Source organism: Sus scrofa, chromosome 18, assembly GCF_054392235.1.
Source record: "Sus scrofa isolate SSC_HxYL_T2T_F1_AM1 chromosome 18, Sscrofa_HxYL_maternal_Yorkshire_Landrace_v2.0, whole genome shotgun sequence".
NCBI classification, from domain to species: Eukaryota; Metazoa; Chordata; class Mammalia; order Artiodactyla; family Suidae; genus Sus; species Sus scrofa.
In genome coordinates, this window is record NC_139400.1 from 19,596,089 (window position 1) to 19,619,361 (window position 23,273).

The 23,273-nt window shown below is 50.8% G+C and overlaps 1 protein-coding gene across 2 annotated transcripts in view; it reads left to right on the top strand.

Moving 5' to 3' along the window:
- Positions 1 to 530: 530 nt before the first annotated feature.
- KIAA1549 overlaps positions 531 to 23,273 on the top strand; it is a 154,124-nt gene continuing 131,381 nt past the window's right edge. For both annotated transcript variants that reach the window (XM_021078582.2, XM_085005293.1), the window contains exon 1: positions 531 to 825. In XM_021078582.2, coding sequence (XP_020934241.2) covers positions 657 to 825 — 169 coding nt within the window. In that variant the 5' untranslated portion in view covers positions 531 to 656. The remainder of the gene's footprint in view (positions 826 to 23,273) is intronic.

Here is a 23,273-nt window from a genome sequence, read left to right on the forward strand (position 1 = left end):
GCAGGCGCCCCACGCACACCTGCTGCCCCGCACGGGCTCCAGCGAGAGGAGGAGCGAGAGGCCCGCCGCGCTCGCGCTGGCCCGGTTTTCCGGCTCCGACCCCTCCTCGCGGGCCTCCCTCCCTCCATCCTTCCCGGCGAACCCAGGGCGGGACGCGCGGGGCCCCCGGGGCGGCAGGACCCGGGGTTCGAGCGGCGCCGGCCGCCGGCCCGGCCCAAGCCTCTCGCGTCCCCCCGCGCCTCCTCCCGGGAGGAGGCGGATCCCGGGGGCGGACCGGTCCCCGGCCCCGCAGCCCCCGCGCCCCGCGCCCGCCGCCTGGCTGCCGGGCAGGCAGGCGCTCGGCCGGCCGAGAGGTGGTGCTCGCCTCCCCGCCCCCGGGCCCGCGCGTTGCCGGGCAGCGGCTTGGAGGCTCCGAAGGGGGCGGAGCGGCGAGGCCGGCGTGCGGCTGGCGGCCCCCGTCCGTCCGCGGTTCCGGCCCCCGGCCCGCCCCCGCCTCGCCGGCCTCCCTCCGCGCCGGTGCGCGGCGCCCCGTCCCAGCCGCCGCCGCCGCCGCCGCATCGGCCGTGCCTCCCGGGCCTGAGAGCGCCGAACCGTGAGGCCCGGCCGGGGCGCCGGCCGGGCTGCTGGGGGCGCGGCGCCGACGCCGAGGCGCGGCCATGGAGGGGAAGACCCGCGCCGGGGTCGCGCTGGTCCCGGGGCCGAGCGGCCGCGGGCCTTCCGCCCGCCGCGCCCGCCGCCGCCGCCGTCGCCGCCGCCGCCGCCCGGGGCTGCTGCTCCCCGGCCTCTGGCTGCTGCTGCTGGCCGGGCCGGCCTCGTGCGCCCCAGGTAAGCCCCGCCGGGACCCTCCGGCGCGACCCTGCCTGCCTTTATTGCTGTTATTTTCAGAATCTAGCTTTCCCCTCCCATCCTCTTTTATTCTCCACCGCTCCCTCGCTCTCCTTTCTTGAGGTGGTTTTCCATTCTTGTGGGGCCCAGCAAATAAAGGCACGGAGGAAATAACACGAAAAAGGAAGCGAATTCTGGCCAATCTTGCCAAAGGTCTGCAAAGCTATTCTGTTATCCACGGAGCCCCAGGCGGGTCTGGTGGCTTCATTTCAGAATGTGCCTTTATTTTCTGTGCAAAACACAGGCACTGGAATTGTGCTTGTGCATGCCCATGTGAATGTGGTTACATCAAATTTTTGGAAATACTTTATTGTCGGGTCGAAGGGGTGCATTCGGTGTGTGTGCTTTAAAACAGTATTGCATTATTCTGGGCAGCCCAGTGTCCCCCAGATGCCGGCAGCTGGCCGTGTCCCCCAGTGCACCAGGACACAAAGAACATTTAAAGACTATCTCTTGGAAAGCGCCCTGGCCATGGATCTTTCCAGGGAAATAGCTCTTGCTATGACTTCTGCAAAGGCATTAGTACAATAGAGTGTGAAAATATTGTGATTCTTAAGTGTCAGGGCCTGAAAGGGATAAAGGTTGTTTTTGTAATAGATGCAGTTTACTGGCTGTTCGTCAGCATGGAGTTAAGAGGCATGATTTATGAAGAAGCATGTGGGCGGGTTTTGTTGTTGAGGAAATGATTTAATTCACATTGCTTCTCTGAAATGTTTATTTGTCCACCCCGAGCATACACACAAGATGGTCTGGAAACCATCTCTGAGCTCACACGCTGCGAGCCCGTCATTGCCCCAGCACACACACACTTGGCCACTTTGGGGGCAGGAAAGGTGGGGTGAGTGGTGTGCAGAGCTGCCGCATGCTGAACAAAACCAGAAAGCCGTGGAAGCAACTCCAAATCCTCCCTCCTCACGGGAGCAGTGCCAGAGGACTGCCAAGTGGCTTTGGAAGGAAATGGAACACATTTGAAGGTGTCCCTTGGACCTCACTGTCGGAATTATAACCAGTGCCCCATAGAGGATGGGACAAAAAAGCACAGGGAGGGACTTCAGGGATCATAGAATGGAACTGCTCCTCTACCTAAGAAGGAAAGTGACCGGAGTTCCCGTGGTGGCTCAGTGGTTAACGGATCCGACTAGGAACCATGAGGTTGCGAGTTTGATCCCTGGCCTCACTCAGTGGGTTAAGGATCCGGCGTTGCCGTGAGCTGTGGCTAGGTCGAAGACGCGGCTCGGATCCCGAGTTGCTGTGGCTGTGGCTGTGGCTGTGGTGTAGGCTGACAGCTACAGCTCCAATTAGACCCTAGCCTGGGAATCTCCATATGCCACAGGAGCAGCCCTAGAAAAGGCAAAAAGACAAAAAAAAAAAAAAAAAAAAAAAAAAGAAGGAAAGCGACAGGGAGAAATGACTTGCCCAAGGTCATAGGCTAGTTGGTGCGGAGTCATCACTTTTCCATTCTCCTTACTGCTCTTGATCCGTGATATACACCTGAGGCTTCTTCAGAGGTTTCCCGGAGCTGGGCCGAGTCCTGCTGGGGGAGCCACGCCAGAGCTGGGGGGACAAAAATGAGTCTCTTTCAGGCAGTACACAGAGGGTGCAGGAGCCTGACCCAGCTCCTCAGCTCTCAGTCCTGCCCCCGCATGTTCTAGCCTGTGTGTCCAGAAGAGAGGAGACTGGGCTTTCCATGCGAAGACAGCATCAGAGAGAGTGCCCGGGGCTTTAGGAAACAAAGCCCGCAGAATACTAATGGAGTCGTCAGCTGCCGGAGGCGCACAAATTGTTTCCTTATACTGAGCGCTTCCCGTGTGCTAGGTGCCGAATTTTATGTGCATGATCCGGTCACATTGTGCGCTAGGCATCCTTATCCCCATTTCGCAGATGAGAAAGCTAAGGCTTCAGGAGTTTAGGTTAGTTTGACTCTGAACTCCACGTACATAACCCCTGAACAGCTTTGCCCTGTGAACGTGGCCATCTGGATGTGCTGCAGAGGTTGCAGATAACATAGGTGATTCTTTTGATAAGTTTCAAGTAAACGGAGCCGTGAGTACCATGCCTCCACACCTCTCTCTTCTGTACAAGTCTGTTCCTATTTTCCCTAAAGCCTCCATATGAATATTCAATCCAGAGACTTGAAATTAATTATGTTTCCGCTCTGGGGTTGACGTCACCGGAGCAGAGCCGTCATCTTTTCACTAAGTGGTGTATTGGGCTCCTCTGGTTTGCACAGCTGCTTCTAGGCTGGGCATAGGATCGGAACTGGAAAAGGGGAGGACACGGCGCCTGTGCTAGGGAATCCTCTTGGGGGCCCAAAGCCGTACATAAGCAAGTGCAGATCCCTCCATGGACTGTCCCTGGGCAAGAAAGGCAGCGAATGAAAGGGCTCCTTAGGAAAGACGAGTTTGATGATTTTTTTTTTTTTTTTGGTCGCACTCATGGCATGTGGAAGTTCTTGGCCAGGGATGGAACCTGAGCTGCCATGGAGACTTGTGCCACCGCTGCAGCCACGCTGGATCCTTAACCTGCAGCACCACAGGGGAGCTTTAGGAAAGACTTCTTAAAGGTGGCCCTGATGCACTTGAAGGCTGTGAGATCAGTATTGGTGAAGGGTGGCTTCCTAAGTCGGATCCCTGGGCGTGGGGAGTGGTGGGTGAACCTGAGGAGATGCCTTTCAGTTGTTTGGCCCCCGTCTTGTGTCTCTGCCACTAGGACCCTGGGGCTCCGCATCCCGAGTGTTGTATTTTTACCATCAGAGTCGGGGGGGTGGGAGAGGCTTTGAGGAGCCCTGCCTTGTTGGTTCTCTTTCCTGAGAGTAAGTGGTGTTGGGAAGTGGCCCATCTTATTCCTGCCTTGGGGCTCTTAGATAAGGCCAGAGTCCCTTCTGTGGCTGCCTGCAAATTCACCCCTCCTGCACCTTTTGCTTTCCTTGTTTTTTTTTTTTTTTTTTCCTTTTTGCTTTTTAGGGCCCCACCCTTGGCATACGGATGTTCCCGGGCTGGGGGTCCAATTGCAGCTACAGCTGCCAGCCTATGCCACAGCCACAGCCACGCCAGATCTGAACCACATCTGTGACCCACACCACAGCTCATGGCATCGCCAGATCCCTAACCCACAGAGCGTGGCCAGGGATCGAACCTGTGTCCTCATGGATCCTAGTCGGGTTCATTAACTGCTAAGCCACGAAGGCAACTCCTTGCTTTCCTTGTTAACTTTGGTTAAATGGAGTCCCCTCTCCAGTTGTTCCCCTTACTTCCCTTAAATTTCTGTGTTTTATTGATTTCTTGTCTATTTCTGTTTCATTCAGCATTTTGAATGTGCCCTTTTGTGTTTGTTTAAACATTTATAAATTTGGTCTTGACCGTTCACTGTTGTGGAAACAACCTGTAATACTTTGGACTTGTTTTTGAATGTAGTGCTTTTAGGAGATTCTGCGTCCACAATAGAAAAAGAAAGAATTGTGCCCCTTTTCTTCATCTTACTCAGGGATAAGTCTTAATAGTTATTATGCAATTGATCATTTTGGAAATTACTGGAAGGTACAGAAAACAGGTACCCATAACTCCACCATCTGTAGATAACATTGTAAATAGTTTATTTATTTTTTTGGCTGCACCAGCAGCATTCCCTAAGTTCCCGGGCCAGGGATTGAATCTGCTGTAGCAGTAATCAGAGCCACAGCAGTCACAGCACTGGATCCTTAACCCACTGAGCCGCCAGGGAACTCTTATCGTTTTTTTAATACTGTAAATAATTTTCTCTTGTTAACATGAAGAAAAGAAAATTGAATTATATATATTTACTTTTTCACTCACTCTTTAACTTACGCATTTCCCTAGTCATTAAATATTGTTTGAAAACGCAAGTTCCATCCTATTAATTCACTTAATTATTCTTTTATTATTTGCAGCTTTTTTTTGCTGTTACAATGTTAGGACGACTAGCTTTGTAGTAAGGCTTTGTCTCTCTTTCTTTGTGTGTGGGCTTTTTTTTTAAAGTATACATTTCTAGGAGGGAAATTAGAGTGTCATTTAGATCTAAATTTAAATCCGCCAGGCTGGATCTTTGCATGTTTCGTTTAGTGCGCTTGATGCCTAACACGGGCGTCGTAGGTGGTTGTTGAATGAATCAACTTTTTACGTAAAGCTGTAATACTGAAAGTATCCTGAGCAGTTTATGCAGTTCACGATTTTCTCTTCATCGTCACCAGCATTGAATATTATTATTTTTGAAACTCTTGTGAAATAAATTTGTAAGGCATTGCTTTAACTTTTTATTACTTTTGAATTGAATATTTTTTGTTTATTTGCTATCTGTATTCTGTGACTTTTCTCTCTGTGTCACTTATTTATCTGCTGTGATATATGTATACACACATATATTTAAAAATCTTCATATAGTAAAGATAGCAAATTTTTTTGTTCTGGTTCTTGTTGTGTTCACCCCTTCCTAGTGGATATTTTTTTAAATGTTATATAATCTTGACATTCAAAAGTTTTGATTATTTGATTAGAAAACTCTGCCATTTTTGGAGTTCCCTGATGGCCTAGCGGTTAAGGATTTAGCATCGTCACTGCTGTGGCTTGGGTTCTATCCCTGGCCTGGGAACTTTTGCATGCTGCGGGAGCAGCCAAAAAACAACAACCAAAACCCCCCAAAAACCCTACCACTTTTTCCATTGCATGTATGCTTAATGGCATGTTAAATATTCGTCTTACTTAATGCCCTGTTTTATTACTAGCAATTTGAGGTGAAGATTTTACACTTTTGAGTGGTTTAGTATCCAGTAAACAAAGGCAGATAATTGTTTTGAAGGTGTGATCCCCAGATGTCAGCGTAACCTTGGGGATGTGGGATGCCTGTTAAGAATTTAGATCTCCGGGGCTCCCCCTGGACCTACGTTAGAATCTTTGGCAGTAGTAACTGGGGATCTTTCTTTTTAACAAGTTGGAAGCTAATATTTTAGGCATTTTAACCTTTGGAGAAACACTGATTCAGTTACTGTAGACCCCTCATTGACCGGAGTTCTCTGGCGTGTTGAGACACCTGCGTTCTCACCGCTGTGGCTCTGGTTGCTTACTCTGTGATGTAGGTTCTATCCCTGGCCCAGGAATTCCCACATACTGCCTGTGTGGCAAAAAAAAGAACACACACACAAAGAGAGAACCTTAAATAAACGTTGCAACTGTCATTAAAAAAAAAAAAAGTTGCCTCGGGAGTGGCTCAAGGAAACTCAAAAAGAAAAAAAAAAAGTTAACGGGGGTGTTCCTGTCGTGGCTCAGCAGAAACGAATCTGACTAGGAACCATGAGGTTGCAGGTTCGATCCCTGGCCTTGCTCAGTGGGTCAAGGATCCGGTGTTGCCAGTGAGCTGTGGTGTAGGTGGGCGGCTACAGCTTCAATTAGACCCCTAGCCTGGGAACCTCCATATGCTGTGAGTGCAGCTCTAAAAAGACCAAAAAAAAAAAAAAAGTTTAATGGCCTTTTGCAATTGTCTTTTCACTGTTAGAGCAGTTGATTTAAAATTGTGATGTTGGAACCGTATTTTGTTATATCTGGTTTGTTTGCTTCTCGTTGGGTTTGGTATCAAAGGGCATAGAAGTTGTCATTTTAAATCCTCACCTCCTGGCCACTCGGGAACAGCTGCTGCAGCCTTGGTCAGGAAATGCCTCATTTAATCCTGCAAACAGAACCCAGCCAGGGGTTGTTAAAAGCCACTGGGGACCTGGGAGCCACAGGTTTTCTCTTTGTGCCCTGGGTGCTCTAGGCAGCTAATTACTGTAATTATAATCACACTAGGTTGATTTTCCCCGACAGGAAGATGCTGTTCTCACTGATCTCATTTGTTTCCAAGTGGTGACCACCCACCTGTCATCTGCAGCTCCCAGTGAGTGATTTCTCCCTCCTGTGCTGAGGCCCCAGGGTTTGTTGAAAAGCGCCTTGAATGTGAGTTGGCAAACCTCAGCTGACAACTTGCTGTGTGTGACTGTGGACAGGTTACCCTGTTCTGGGTTTTTGTTTTTTGTTTTGGCTGCGACCCTGGCATGCAGAAGTTCCCCAGCTGGGGATTGAACCTGAGCCACAGTAGTGACCACGTTCCATCCTTAACCACTAGGCTCCCAGAACTCCTGTCCTGGGTTTTGTCATCAGCAGGGGTCTCTGAGATTATCTCTAAGCTCCCTTTTAGCTCTTTTATTTCGAGTGTTGGGTTCCTTAGAATGCACTTGTCATAGACAGAAGCTGTCCTGCTTCCACTGAAAGTGAGCATCACTGTCTCACTGGTCTGTGGATGTTCCAGCCCAGTGACCTACTGAAGGCCATTGCATTCTATTCTTCTTTTTTAAGAAAAATCCAGAGTTCCTGTCGTGGCGCACGGAATTGAATCTGACTAGTAACCATGAGGACGCAGGTTCGATCCCTGGCCTCACTCAGTGGGTTAAAGATTCAGCGTTGCCATCAGCTGTGGTGTAGGTTGCAGACGTGGCTCGGATCTGGCATTGCCATGGCTGTGGTTGTAGCTCCTATTCACCCCTAGCCTGGGAACCTCCATATGCTGCGGGTGCGGCCCTAAAAAGACCAAAAATAAAAATAAAAAAAATAAAATTAAAAAAATCCTCCTCTACTCCGCCCTCCTGCCTCTCCCACCCCCAGGACACATACTTTGCTCTCTCTCATTCTTTCTCTTTGTGGCTTCCTTTTTTCCATCTTTGTTAATAATGCTTTGGACGAGGCTAGTGCTATGGCTGCTTCAGGCATTGCCTCTCGTTAGTGAAAATTTAAGTTTGTGGCAGAAAGTGTGGTGCACAGACCTGCAGAATGGTGGTCATCTGGTAGCTCGTGAGACATGCAGTCTCGGGTCCTGCCCCGAACCTTCTGAATGCAAATCTGCCCGTTCACAAGATTCTCAGGTGCTCTTGGCCACACACTTAAGAATTTGAGACGCTCGGGGCGAAGAGGTAACGGCTCCTGCTCTGGGCGTCTGGGAGTACGTGGTGTTAGGTTGCGAGGGCCTGAGTCAGCCCAGACTCCGCTGGAGTCCGTCCAGATCTTTGGAGACTGAGAGCTACATCTGCCTTGGGGACCGATGCCTGTGAATAGGGAGCAAAAGCCCTCTTCCATTTGACCAGGCAGCTTCACAACAGAACGGTTCTCTAGACCTGCCCCTGATTCCTGACTCATTGTTTTTTTTTGTCATTATGGACATCTGACTGGTGGTTAAAATACTCAAATACTACCACCAGTTGCTAAACAGGCTGCTCTATGGAGCATTCTCCCCATCCCGCAAGATCCAGCCACTGAAGGGTTAATGCTCAGCGCTGCAGAAACCTCAGGACCTCAGGACGCTGCTCTAGAATGTCCCCCCTTCCTCTCAGCTCCTGCTCCTGCCTCCTACCGCCCGCTGTGAACCCTGCTCTGTGTCCCCAGTATGTCCATTCACTCAGCCATTCATCCATCCCAGATCCAGCACTTAAAAGTGTAAGTGGATGCATTTGATGGTAGTTGAAGTCATAGACCTGGAAGAACTGACTGAGAAAGAACAGGAGGAGCTGGAAGGGAAGAAGGTCCAGAAGAGAGGAAGAGAAAGAAAAGCTCACCCAGGCAACCGACTGTCATGACAAACTAGTGTCGTGAGAGCTGGGGGCGGGGGCGGGGGGGGGGGGGAGCGTTTATCAAGGCGAGGGATCCATCATATTCAGTGCTGCTCCCCTGAAAGGGTGGTGACGGCCACCCGGTCAGAATCACCTGGGTTCTTGCTAAAAACTCAGACTCGGAGTTCCCGTTGTGGCGCAGTGGTTAACGAAACTGACTAGGAACTATGAGGTTGCGGGTTCGATCCCTGGCCTTGCTCAGTGGGTTAAGGAGCCGGCTTTGCCATGAGCAGTGGTGTAGGTCGCAGATGCTGCTCAGATCCTGCGTTGCTGTGGCTGTGGTGTAGGCCGGTAGCTACGGCTCCAGTTGGACCCCTAGCCTGGGAACCTCCATATGCCACGGGAGCGGCTCAAGAAAAGGCAAAAAAAGACAGAAACAGAAACAAAAACAAAAACCCCTCCGACTCATGGTCAAAGGACACCTAATGACATATGTGATGCCTGAGATGGTGTAGCTGGGAAGTGTGTTCAGTAAGCTCCTCACGCGATTCTCACTTGTGGTGAGGTTTGGAATACTCTGCACTCACTGTGGTCTTTTTCTCCTGAGCCCCCACATCCTAGATCCCCACTCCCACCCCCGTCACACTTCTAGTCCCGAGAGCACAGACTGTGGAGAGCACAGACTGTGGACTCGGACTTGGAGGAGCGGGAAAACCACCGCAACTGCTGCAGATGATGAAGCACGAAGGGACCAGATCTACCACCTGAAACTTCGTGGTGGCCTGGGCTTGATGGAGATTTGAAAACCTGTTGCAGACCTGGTCACGTGTATCGGCTTCGGGGAAGAATCAGTAAAGACATAGTGGTTGAAAACTTAAGAAAGAGGAGAAGTAATGAAGGATAACTCACCCGAAGGGAAGTGGTTCCTGCGCACAGGCTGGTGGGCTCCCCCTTGGGCCGAGGGGGGTAGGGGGAGACGTCTCTATGAGAGAAGGAAGTGGAGGGCGCTGGCGGAAGGTGGGGAGTGAAGTTGAAGGTGCTGGGAGGCATCTGTAGTGTTGTCTGTACACAGGCGATGCCTTTTTGTCCTGGGGCATCTGACTTGCCAAGTGCGGCCAGGGAACGTGGGCGGTTGGCTTGAGTCGGGGTTGGGAGTCTTGGGCAGACGCGGTGAAGAGCCGAGGGGAGCGGAGGGATCCGTCAGGACCTGGACCAGAGGATGCCGTGTGGAATCTGGGCTGGTGGAGGAGGGGACAGGGAGGCCGTGGGAAAGGGGGTCCGGATGAGATCCCAGAGCAGGGGGGCAGGGGGAGGGCTGGAGGGATGAAGGTTTCAGAAGTGGATCAACCCTGGTGTTGGTCTTGGTTGAGGACCCAGGGCGGGGTGTGGCTGCGGAGTCGGTTGTTGGGGTGGAGCCTGAACGTGGGCTTTGGGTGAATAATCTGTAGATGCCGAATTTGCCGGGAGTGAGGCCAGAGGATGCGAGCTGGGCGCTTCTTCCTCAGTGAATGAAGGGAGGTGACTCCCACGATGGAAGAGGAGGTGACTCTTTATTCTGTCCTCTCGGCTCTCCATCATTCCCACCACTCAGGTCAGGCTCCCTTTATTTTTCCTCCGCTTCTGCTCTTGCTCGCCCTTCACCTGGAGGGTCCTTTTAGAAACAAATCTGGTCGCTTCCTTTTTTCATGAACACTTGTAGGGGCTGATGTCCAGGTCCCTAGCCCACAGCCTGTGCTTTGAGGCTTGTGATGGTAGGAGGAGGAGGCTCATGAGAAAGGGACACAGTGGGTGCAGAGTATTAAAATGTCTGTGCCGCAAATGAACCTTTCCCCAGAAAGGAAACTCAAGGACTTGGAGACTAGACTTGTGGTTTTCAAGGGGGAGGGGGAGGGAGCTGGGTGGACGGGGAGCTTGGGGTTAATGGATGCAGACAGTTGCCTTTGGAGTGGATGAGCGGTGAGAGCCCGCTGTGTAGCCCTGGGAACTAAGTCTAGTCACTTATGATGGAGCATGATGATGGGAGAAAAAAGAATGTATACATGGACGTGTAACTGGGTCGCCATGCTGTACAGCACAAAAAGAATTGTTTTCGGGAAATAACAATTAAAAAAAAAATGTTCATGCTGAAAAGGACCCACAAGAGGGGAAAGTGACAAGATCTGAAGTCTGAGATGTGCCCTCCTCAGATCGAGGCTCAGCTGCGGAGAGGCTGTTTTTCTTTTTTTTTTTTTTTTTGTCTTTTTAGGGCCACACCTGCAGCATATGGAGGTTCCCAAGCTAGGGGTCTAATCACAGCTTATTGCAGCCGACCTACACCACAGCCACGGCAATGTGGGATCCTTAACCCACTGAGTGAGGCCAGGGATCGAACCCACAACCTCATGGTTGCTAGTCGGATTTGTTTCTGCTGTGCCACGACGGGAACTCCCTGTTTTTCAACCCCAGGGTGTGCTTTGTGGTGACCCACCAGCAGCTGCTAGAAGGCCAACTCCTGCTTTGGGGAGCTGTGTTTGTTCAGGGAGCAAAATAAGGCACTTGGTGAGGGGAAAGGAGGGGGCAGAGTAGGGGCCACCTGTGCCAGTAGGAAGTGGCAGAATCAGCTGCTTCGGGTGGGCTGGAGGCCTAGACGGATAGTGTTGGAAGGGGAGGCAGTGGGGTAGGAGCCAAGTCTCAGGGATTGGGAGGGGCTGGGATCCAGGGTTCGAGAGGAGAGCAGAAGGAGAAGCAGGAGGCTAGATCTGGGAGTAGCGACGAGGAGCCGGGGACTGTCCAGGGACAGCAGGGGACAAGGCCAGTATGAGATGGGGTCGGGAGCTTGAGAAACCGCTGCCAGTCTCCAGAGTGAACTGAGAGGAGGTGAGTGAGCAAATTGCAAGGGCCCCGCTGATGCTGCTAGGCCAGGTGGGTGCCCTCTGCTTGCCTTTCCAGTGGCCCTGGTGGCCCAGAGCCTTGGCCGAACGTGAGCAGGTGACAGTTGTCCTGGCCTATGGACGGCTGGCCTAGGTGCGAGGTCGGGGCTCTGGGGGCTTCTGCTCCTGGCCCTGTGGAGTCTCTGGGAAACTCCCCTCACCTTGCCTTGTTCTCTTGTCCGGACTTCGGAAGGATCCCTGCCTCACCATCGTTTTGGGTGCTGGGATTAGCTGTGGAGCCGCAGTGCCTGGAGGGCTGTTGAAACACCAGGCAAATCCTGCGGGGGGCGGGGGGGCAGGGAGCCTTCAAAGTGGGGTGCCTCACACGTGCCAAACAGACCATCTTCTGCAGCCAACTTCTTGGGGAACTTGGGCCACACCAGCTAGGAGCTGGTGCAAGGGCAAGGCCATTGCGTGGAGGTGTGGCACGTGGAGCTGCCACAGTAGCACACCTGGGAGCTTGCTAGAAAAGCTGATGCTCAGGTGTGGCCCCAGTTGCCCCAGTCGACTTGCAAAGAACAGGTCCTGGTGAGCTGTCTGTGCACTAAAGTTTGAGAAGCTCCGGCCCCGGCAGTGTCTCATTGCAGTTGGGTGCATTTCCCAGCCTTTGGGTTGTTATCTGTTCGTGGGGAGTCTTTAACCCACAGCAATTCAGGTGTCGGGTTGGTTGGAGAAACTGGGGGAAGGAGCAGCAGCAGGTTCAGATCTGGGCAGGCGTCTGGTGGGATGTGTAACTCAGAGAACTGCCTCCCTCTGCTCTGTGTTTTTCGCTCGGCCTGCCCGCATTTGTAGGCCTTGTGTCCAGTCCCAGGTTGCCCTGCTCTGACCTTGGTGGGGCCCACAGCAGGCTCACAAAAGCACCTGGAGGCAGTTAAAGCCCACAGGTGTCAAAAGATGAAGGTGGAAGCAATTCAGGTGTCCCTCAACAGATGGGTGAGCACAAATGCAGTCTGTCCACACACAGCGGTTGTTACTCCTTTGCACAAAGAAGGAAGTTCTGATACCTGCCCCCTGGGTGATCCTTGACATTAATGCCTAGGGAAATAAGACAGTCGCAAAAAGACAAATGCGGCAGGATTCCACGTGTATGCGGTTTCTAGAGTTGGTCAGAATCACGGAGACAGAAAGTAGTGGTTCTTGCCAGGAGCTGAAGGGAACGGGGAAGGGGAGTTAGCGCTTAGTGGGTGCAGAGTTTCAGCTTTGTTAGATGAAAAGAATCTGGTGACTGGTTGCACAACAGTGTGAATGTACCAAACGCTGCTTAGCTAGAAACTTAGAGATGGTTACTATGGTAAATTGTGTTATTTTTATTTACTTAACTTACTTATGTTTGTCTTTTTAGGGCCACGCCTGTGGCATATGGAGGTTCCCAGGCTAGGGGTTGAATCGGAGCTATAGCTGCTGGCCTACGCCAGAGCCACAGCCACGCCAGATCCAAGCCGTGTCTGCGACCTACACCACAGCTCACAGCAATGCCAGATCCTTAACCCACTGAGCAAGGCCAGGGATTGAACCCACAACCTCATGGTTCCTAGTTGGATTCATTTCTGCTGCGCCAGAAATTTATTTTATTTTTTAACTACAGTTTGTTGGCAGCCGGTTGTTAGGACAACAGTCACATTCCCTGCTCTTGGCTCTGTGGCACTGTTACCGTCTCGGGGCTCTTGGCTTCTTATTCTATGGAAATTGATAAGGGGCCAGACAAGAAAATTCAGGCAGGGCTTTACTGGGGCCCCTGCTGCAGCAGAGGGAGCGAAAACAGCAGGTTCCCTTGCTCATTTGCTCCCTGGCGGGGGCTTGGGCAAACCTGGTTCCTTATGTGGGTCGGGGGTAGGGGTGGGTCCAGGGGTTGGCCTCCGGGGGTGGCTTAGGTGGTCTGCCCACCCCTGCGGTGCTGCTGTGTGCAGAGGGCACGTACGGCCCCCCTGCTTTTTCTCCCGACACCTCCTTTTGCTTTTGGCTCTTCAGAAGTGTCAGTTGGGTTTTTCCTTTTTTTTTTTTTTTTTTTTTGTATCTTCTTGCCCATGATTTGCCCCAACTGCATGCGCCCAGTTATTTTGAATCCTTTATAGTTTTTTTGAATTTTGTGACTCAAGATGTTTGTCCAAGTACAAGCATTGCAGCCACTGCAGCAGAGGGTCCCAGGTCCCAGGTCCGGCCTGTCTCAGCACCGTGAAAGATCCCCTGGCCTCTCGGCCTCAGGATTGCCCCCCACCCTCACTTCCCACCTCACCTTTAACCTTACAAGTCGTCGCTTGCCTCACGGCACCATCCTTGTGTTGTTTGATGGACGACGGAGCGGGAGACGAGAATGTTAAGAATTTACAAAAACAAGTTCTTTTTCCTAGCTCTTGGAATCGGGCTTTTAAAGATTTTGATGCAGCAGTGCCCATCGTGGCACAGCGGAAATGAATCCGACTAGGAACCATGAGGTTGCCGGTTCAATCCCAGGCCTCGCTCAGTGGGTTAAGGATCCAGCGTTGCCATGACCTGTGGTGTAGGTCGCAGACGCACCTCGGATCTGGCGTGGCTGTGGCTGTGGTGTAGCCTGGCAGCTGTAGCTCCGATTCAACTCCTAGCCTGGGAACCTCCATATGCCATGGGTGCAGCCCTAAAAGACAAAAATAAATAAATCCATATTTTGATGCATTTTCAGGCTTACGGATAGCTTTATTTTTTTTCCTTCTGATTGTAAAAATGGTATGTGTTCCTTGCACTAATTTGTACTTGCTGTTCCCTCTGCCTGGGACATTCTTACTTCAGATAGTATCTGCATGGTTCACTGCGCCCCTTCCTTCAGGTCTCTGTTCAAACCTCAGGGAGTCGGAGAGGCCTCCTCTGTTTTAAAGAAACAGCAGCCTGCTTCCTCATTCCTCCCACCTGACCCTGCTTTGTCTCCACAGCCTGTATCGCCTTCTTATATGTGTCTGTTTATTTCGTTTTCCTTCTTTGGTCTTTTTTTTTCTTTCTTTCTTCTTTTTAGGGCCAAACTCGCAGCCTATGGATGTTCCCAGGGTCTAATCGGAGCTGTAGACGCCGGCCTGCACCACAGCCACAGCACCACGGGATCCGAGCCTCATTTTTAACCTACACCAGAGCTCACGGCAATGCTGGATCCTTAACCCACTGAGCGAGGCCAGGGATCGAACCTGCGCCCTCATGGATACTTGTCAGAATTGTTTCTGCTGAGCCTGATGGATCACCCTTTCTCTGTTTTGTTCTGTGTCATTCGTTTGTCTGCTCAGCACATCTTTCTTGAGTGCCTACTCTGTGCAGACACTGTGCCGAGCCCTTGGTATTCATCTGAGAGCAAAGGTGGGTGATTCTGTGGTGTGTTCCTAAGCGGGAAGTGCCATGAAGAAATGGACTAGATAAAGAGCTTGGGAGCGAGGCAGTGGAGTTCGAGTGTGCTGGTTGGGGTGGCCTCATGGAGAGGGCGACTGTAGTAGTTGCTCGGGCCCCATACCGAAGTGTCACAAACCTGCGGCTTATGCACCGGGAATGTATTGCTGCCCAGTTTGGAAGCTGGAAGTGCCAGCTCACGGTGCATGGGGCCCTGCTCCCTTGGAGGGCACAGGGGAAGGATCCATGCCAGGCCCCTCTCCTGGGTTCTGGTAGGCCTTGGCTTGTAACCCCATAACTCTGGATTGCCTGTGGGCTTCTCCATGTGTGTGTGTCTGTGTTAAATTTCCCCCTTTTGTAAGTAAGGATAGTCACTGGGTTAGTGGCCACCCTCCTCCAGCATGACCTCATCTTGGCTAATGGCATCTGCAGTGACCCTGTGTCCAAGAAAGGTCACATTCTAAAGCACTCAGGATCAGGACCTCAACACGTGAATTTGGGGGGGAAGAACCATGTCCCACCCATAACAGTGACTTTGACTCTAAGACTTGAAGAGGCCAGAGGGTGAGCCGAGTGGGTGTCTGAGGGGCACCTTCGTTCCCTGGAGGTGAGGCAGGCAGTGCAGAGGCGGGGCGTGCCTGGTGCTGGGGCGTGGGAAGGAGCCCCGTGCGCCCAAAGCAGCGAGGGTGGGGTGGGGAGTGGGGGACAGTGGGAGCGCAGGCGGGGGAGGGAGTGGGTGTTGGGTGGAGGCCATGGGTGTCCCAGGACTTGTCATGACTCCAGGTACAGGGGGAATGAGGATTGGCAGAGGAGCGATGCGCACAAGTGATGGGAGCAAACCTTTATCAACAAATGTTTGATAAAAACATTTATTGCACCTTAAATGAATTCAGATGGTACAAAAAGATGTAAGTTAGAAAGTGAAAACCACCCCAGATCCCTCCACTCAGATGTAACCACTCTGACATTTTGATGTTTCTCCTTTCAGACTCTTTTTTTTTTTTCTGCACATTTAAGCGCAGACACATCCATGCGAAGAAACAGCGCTGTGTTCAGTGTGTTGTTTGCTGACTCTCTTTTTGTCGCTTCACACTTTGTCGTAGAACTTTACGCTGTCAGGAACTAGAGAGCCACGTCACAGTTTTATTCGACACCGTGGAACATCTATACTTTAACTGGTTCTCTGTTGATGGATAATTCTATTGCTTTCAACTGGTGCTGTGATTAAAAAAAAAGAAAACCCACTGCTCTGAGCATCTCTTTATATCTATCTTTACACACTTTTCTAATTATTTCCTTAGGATAAATTCCCAGAAATAGAACTGCTGGACTAGGCAGTATTCATTTATTAAATGTTGATATCTATTGCCAAATTGCTCTCTAGAAAGGTTGAAACAATCAACATTCTCTCTAGCAATGAACCTGAGTGCCAGTTTTGCTTCTTCCATGATATAAGCTATTACCAGTCTTTATTGTCTTTGCCAAATTCACAGGTAAAAAAATACCTCCTTTAAAGTTGCATTTCCGGAGTTCCCGTCGTGGCGCAGTGGTTAACGAACCCGACTAGGAACCATGAGGTTGCGGGTTCGATCCCTGCCCTTGCTCCGTGGGTTAACGATCCGGCGTTGCCGTGAGCTGTGGTGTAGGTTGCAGACGAGGCTCGGATCCTGCGTTGCTGTGACTCTGGTGTAGGCCTGTGGCTACAGCTCCAATTAGACCCCTAGCCTGGGAACCTCCATATGCCGCAGGAGCGGCCCAAGAAATAGCGAAAAAAAGACCAAAAAAAAAAATTGCATTTCCTTTCCTCTCCCTTTTTTTTTTTTTTTTTTGCTTTTTTAGGCCTATACTCACTGCATATGGAGGTTCCCAGGCTAGGGGTCTAATCAGAGCTGCAGCTGCCAGTCTATGCCAGAGCCACAGCAACTTGGGATCCGAGCCTCGTCTGCGGCCTACACCACCGCTCATGGCAGCGCTGGATCCTTAACCCACTAAGTGAGGCCAGGGATCGAACCCGCAGCCTCATGGTTCCTAGTTGGATTCGTTTCCACTGTGCCATGATAGGAACTCCTGAATTTCCTTGCTTAATAGGCACTCAGGCCTTTGATTGAGTTTGAATTTGCACTCCTTTCTCTGCAGAAATCTCAGGGCTGACCTGGGAATTATCCTACCCAACAACTGCAGAGGGCTCGCTGTGTGCCCGACATTGTGCTAGATGCAGTGTGTCTAGTTTAATCTCTACAGCGACTCTCCGAGGTAGGCACTGTTATTACCCCCATTTTCCAGATGAGGAAAATAAAGGTCCGAGAGCTTCACACGCTTACTCAAGGTCACGGAACTAATAGGAGTCCTCCTCGCCCTGGGGGTTTCCTTTGCCCTGGGTCCATGCTAGAGAAGGACTCCGTGACCTCTGCCATTGACATACCCCCTCACAGGCTTTGCTTGCTTGGTAGAGTGAATTCTGTGGATCCGGCGCTACAGCCAGAGTCGCTGGGGCCCCTGGCCGCCCCCCTGCCTGTGTCAGAAGTCCTAGCTGTGCAGACATGGCCGAGGCCCGGCACATAGAAAAAGGTGCTCATCAAATATGAACTAAGAAAAATGAACGAAGCAGCCTTTTGAAAATGAGAGTATTATGTAAAAGTGCCATTTTGTTTTACTTTGGATTAAACATTAAAAAATTTAAAAATAGACGATTTCAGAAACTTAAAATTCGTATTTTGAGCCCCTATGCTGTATCCTCCAGGACAGAGGATGACATTTTTCCTGATACTAAGTGAAATTTTCTTGACTGCATTTCCCTTCTTATCACATCCTGGATCATATCCTTATGGTTTTGATCATATTTCTACTTTGTTTCAACTATACTGTTTTTCTGTGGCTTGTTTCTGCCAGCAGCGTGGGTGGTTGTAATACATCCTCCTGGTGAATAAATTGGTGTGTACCACTGCTTTAAAATCCGTTTCTCATTAGCTGTGAGATTTTGGTAGAAGGAAGTCAATGCCTTAAAATAAATACCTTGTTTGAAACCAGCCAGTGCACCAAGCAGTCTTATCTCCATTGTTTCATGTGCCCCTTGAGCCTCTTTAGTTCTTCATCAAACACGGTGTGTTAACACCTTGAGTTCTTGCCTGGATCTAGTGTTAGAGCTTAACCTTCTAAGTAATTTACAGAAATTTTAAGCCTGACAGTTAAATCAGCTTTTTTTTTTTGGTCCTTTTGTCTTTTTATTTTTTTTTAATTTTTTTTTTTAGGGCCACGGCATATGCAGGTTCCCAGGCTAGGGGTCCATTCAGAGCTGTAGCCACTGGCCTCCACCACAGCCACAGCATCGCAGGATCCAAGCCGCATCTGTGACCACAGCTCTTGGCAACATCGGATCCTTAACTCACTGAGCAAGACCAGGGTTTGAACCCGTTGTCCTCATGGATGCTAGTCGGGTTCGTTAACCACTGAGCCACAACAGGAACTCCAGCCTTTTTTTTTTTTTTTGTCCTTTTTGCCATTTCTTGGGCTGCACCTGCGGCATATGGAGGTTCCCAGGCTAGGGGTTGAATGAGAGCTGTAGCCGCTGGCCTACGCCAGAGCCACAGCAACTTGGGATCCGAGCTGTGTCTGCAGCCTACACCACAGCTCACAGCAACATTGGATCCTTAACCCACTGAGCAAGGCCAGGGATCGAGCCTGCAACTCCATGCTTCCTAGTGGGATTCGTTAACCACTGGGCCATGACGGGAACTCTGAGCCTTTTTTTTTTTTTTTTTTTTTTTCACATCAGAGTTTATATTGACTTTGCTATTGACAAACTTCAAGTTCTTCTTCCCTCTTCCAATTTAGGGTTCAGCTCCCTGTGAGAACAAAACAACATGTACTTGTGGAGTGTGTATTCATTCCATCAGTCAGGATAAACTGGTTGGGCTGCAGAAAAAACCCTCACATCTCCGTGCGGCTCACCAGACTCCATCCTGCCGATCTTGCCCTTCCTCTCTTTCCTGCGTCTTTGGAATTTTATCTGGGTCTAGAAATTTTGCTTTCTTCGAGCCTGTGTTTTCTTCCATCTTTGGCTTAGGTCTTCCAGTGCCAGAATGCATGTCTGCAGGTTGACCAGTTGTGTGGAGGGTCCGTTCACTGGTGCGTGCCTGCATCATTCATCTAACATTTTTGAGCACTCCCTGGCACGTGCTCAATGTGATGCTAGATGTGGGGATACCTAAGTACGGCAGTCCGTCGTGTCCTTCGGGGAACTCAGTTCAGTAGGAGAGCTCTCCTGTAACCATCCACAGTTGCTAAGCGCTATGCTGGAGGACTGCAGGGGGGATACAGAAGTCAGTGACTGGTAGTAAATGTGGGTGGGAAGATCTGTGTGGGTTGTTTTGTTTGAAGATGGGATATAAGACGGAGCATTCTTTTAGTGCCGAAGGGGAGCATTGTTTCCATTATCTGTTACATGGCCAGTCACCCCGATATTGAGTGGTATATAACAACAGTGGTGTATTATTTGCAGTGATTCTGCAGGTCGGGAATTTGGACAGGGCCCAGATGGGCGATTCTTCTGTTCCTTTTGTCTTTTTTTGTTGTTGTTGTTGTTGCTATTTCTTGGGCCGCTCCCGCGGCATATGGAGGTTCCCAGGCTGGGGGTTGAATCGGAGCTGTAGCCACTGGCCTACGCCAGAGCCATAGCAACGCAGGATCCGAGCCTCGTCTGCAACCTACACCACAGCTCACGGCAACGCCGGATCGTTAACCCACTGAGCAAGGGCAGGGACCGAACCCGCAACCTCATGGTTCCTAGTCGGATTCGTTAACCACTGCGCCATGACGGGAACTCCGATTCTTCTGTTCCGTGTAGCCTTGACTGAGGTCGCTGACCTGGCTTCAGGTGGTTGTTACTGGGACTGGGCTGGAAAGTCCAAGAGGGTTTCACTTGCCTGGCCAGTATCTATTTTTTTTTTTTTTTTTCTTTTTAGAGTTGCACCTGTGGCATATGGAAGTTTCCAGGCTAGGGGTCAAACCAGAGCTGCAGCTGCAGGCCTACACTGCGGCCATAGCATCGCTGGATCTGAGCCACATCTGTGACCTACGCTGAAACTTGAGGCAATGCCAGATCCCTAACCCATTATTGGAGACTAAGGATCGAACCTGCAGCCTTACCAACTCTCTGTTGGGTTCTTAACCCACTGAGCCACAAGGGGAACTCTGTATCTAGTATCTTAATGCTCTTTCATGTAACCTCCCTCTCTCTTCCGACGAGGCTGGCTTGGGCTTCTTCAAAGTGTAGTGGTCTCAGGGTAGAAGGATGCTGTATTTAGCGCCACACTTCCAAGAAGGATGAAGTAGAAGCTGCCAATTCACTTGAGATCCAGGGCTTGAAAGTTCCCCTGCTGCATTCTGCTGGTCAGAGCAAGTCACAAGGCCAGCTCAGGTTCAAGGGGTGGGAGGGAATAGGAGCTACCTCATCAGTGGCTGGAATAGCACATGCTTATGAATTGATAGTCGTCGTCTTTGGCGATTATCTACCACGAGAACAGATTGGTCGAAGATAAGGGAGAGAAAGGTATAGTTCCCGGGGCGAGTTCTCGGAAGAGACAGGAATAAATGATAAAAGCAATAGGAATTATAACAGCTAACTCACATTTAATGTGCGCTTACCGTATGCCAGGCATTGTTCTAGGCATTCATCATGTAGTGATTCCATTACTTTATGTAATCCTAGCAGTAAGCCTATCAGCTGCAATTTTCCATTTTACACATGAGGAAACTGATATCCATGAAAGTGAAGTAGCCCCCTTAGGCCACACAGCGGTTAACTGGGAGAGGAGGGATTCAAGGGCATTCTTGGAGGAAGAATGGTGCTTTTTCCATTGAGACTGGTGGGACTGCCAGAGTGATGGGTGCAGGTGAGGCGTGAGAGGATGATGCCACAAGGAACCTCATGTTTCATTGCCTTTTTTTTTGGTTTGTTTTTCTTTTTTGGCCACTCTACAGCATATGGAGTCTCCTGGCCAGGGATCAGATCTGAGCTGCAGGTGAGACTGATGCCACAGCTGGGGCAACACCAGATCCTTGGGTTGGGGATTGAACCTGCGTCCCAGTGCCCCAGAGGTGCCACTGATCCCGTCGTGCCACAGCGGGAACTCCTTTTTTGTTTTTGTTTGTTTTTTGGCTGTGCCCACAGCATGCAGAAGTTGCCAGGGCCAGGGATTGGACCCCAGCCACAGCAGGAGCGGTGCCAAGTCCTTAACCACTAGGCAGTCAGGGAACTCCGCTTTTTTCTTTTTGATGGTGGCATGATCATCACTTCAGTGTGATGGGGCAGGAGCAGGTTGGGCTTTGTGCAAAAGTGGTTTATAGCTGTAGAATCGGTTTACAGCCATAGAGAGTAGAGTGCGAAGCTGTGAAGTGGTTGCGAGTGGCGGGGTCCCCCAGGGGAGGATCACTGGAGGAGAGCAGCCTCCCTTGGTCCTATGGGGGCTCCTGCAGCAGGATTTCCAGGTAGGGAAGGTATATCCCACAGCGGCTCTTTGAACCCCTAAGAGGGTAACAGATGTGTTTCCTATCCAGCTGCTTCTCCGATTGCCTCAGTTTCACAGGATTTCTCTGGTAGCTCTCACAAAGCAGTTATTTCCTTCAAAGATGTGCAAAAAAAAAAAAAAAAAAAAATCCCCCTGCATTGCCCCTACAGATATCTTTTGGCCTTTAAATGGGTACCTATTCTCTTTTTTTTTTTTTTTTTTTTTTTTGTCCTTTTAGGGCCGCACCCATGGCATGTGGAGGTTCCCAGGCTAGGGGTCGAATCAGAGCTGTAGTTGCAGCCTACACCACAGCCACAGCAACTCGGGATCCCAGCTGCACCTGCGACCTACGCCACAGCTCATGGCAATGCCAGATCCTTAACACACTGAGCAGAGCCAGGGATCGAACCCGTTGTCCTCATGGATGGTGGTGGGGTTCATTAACCACTGAGCCACGATGGGAACTCCTGGGTACCTAGTCTTAGTACCCAAGTCAGTTTATGGACAACCTAGAATGGGATTTTATCCACTTGCTGTGCACCCCAACTCCACTCTTCTTGGTGGGCTCAGGGTGTGAACATTGGCTGTCACTCAGGTCAAAGGGAGGAGGAGATGGCCCCAGCTCCCCAGGCGGTGATGCTGGTTATGAGGGGCATGGCGGGGGGCGGGCGGGGGGCTGCACTGTGTGGCCATCCAACCCCTTTCATTGCCTGTGTCGTGTGGGGTCCACACTGCGCGTGTCTTGCAGTTTCCCTGCACTCCAAGCCCTTATGTTCTTGGAGACTTTAATTGGTTCATAGGATATGTCTTCAAACTAGTTTGAGCTCTTTGGAAAACCCAGAAGGCACCTCCACGTGTCTTTCTGGTTCTACGGTGCTTAGAAAGCTTTTGCTGGGAAAAGCCCATCTCCTGGGAGTTCCCATTGTGGCTCAGTGGGTTATGAACCTAACTGTATCCATGAGGATGTGGGTTCGATCCCTGGCCTCACTCAGTGGGTTGGGGACCCGGCGTTGCCGTGAACTGTGGTGTAGGTCGCAGACACGGCTCAGATCTGGCGTGGCTGTGGCTGTGAGGTAGGCTGGCAGCTGCAGCTCCGATTTGACCCCTCCCCTGGAACCTCCATATGGCCCTAAAAAACAAGCAAACAAACAGAAAAGAAAAGCCCATTCTTTCTGAAGGACCAGCTTTACCTCCAGGAGGCACCAGAAAAACTCCCGGGAGTTGCCCGCCGCCAAAGCCCCACTCCAGCCTGGGTGTCTGGGAGCTTCCGCCAGCTGCTGGGCTTGAAGTGTTTTCATGTGTGTTTTCTGACCTCATGTGGGCTATTTCCCATATCACAGGGTTCCAGGGGTCCGTTCGCTTTCTCCGGGACCCCAGTAGCCCCACCAGCCTTTGACCAGTTGCGGCTGGGATGCGGCTCTAATTCCTGCTTTGATCCACTCTGTCTTGAATGAACTTTTGAAGCCTGTGTCTAACCCGACCAGACCTCATCCACAGCAGGGAGCTGGCGGTCTCTCCAGTGTCCTCTGGTCCTGAGCCCTGACCTGATACAACACAGCCATGACACGGGGAGCTGGGAAGTGTTAGTTCTTGAGTGTTTGAAGGCGGATCATGTCTGGTTCAGAGACCCCGTTCCCCACGCAGTTGCTCTGTGATCACTGCATCGCCTTTGACCCGCCGTTTAGCTCTTAGGAATTTACTGTCAGAACCCTTTCGCATACATACTTTAACATGTGCATACTTTTATAAAGAGGTTTGTTAATGGGTCCTCTAATCAAGGAAAAAACGTTTCTAATTTAACATAAATTTAAATAAATCATTTTGTAACCTAATATTCAGGACATATTTTATGCTGAAATAATTGATACCCGGTGTCAAGGTTATAAAGGATCATAACAAAACGATTACATCTTCTCGGCTTATAAAATCTGGATTCTCCCTGACAGAGTGTGTGAGGATGCGGGTTTGATCCCTGGCCTTGCTCAGGGGCTTAAGTATCCGGCATTGCCACAAGCTGTGGTGTAGGTGGCAGATGTGGCTCAGATC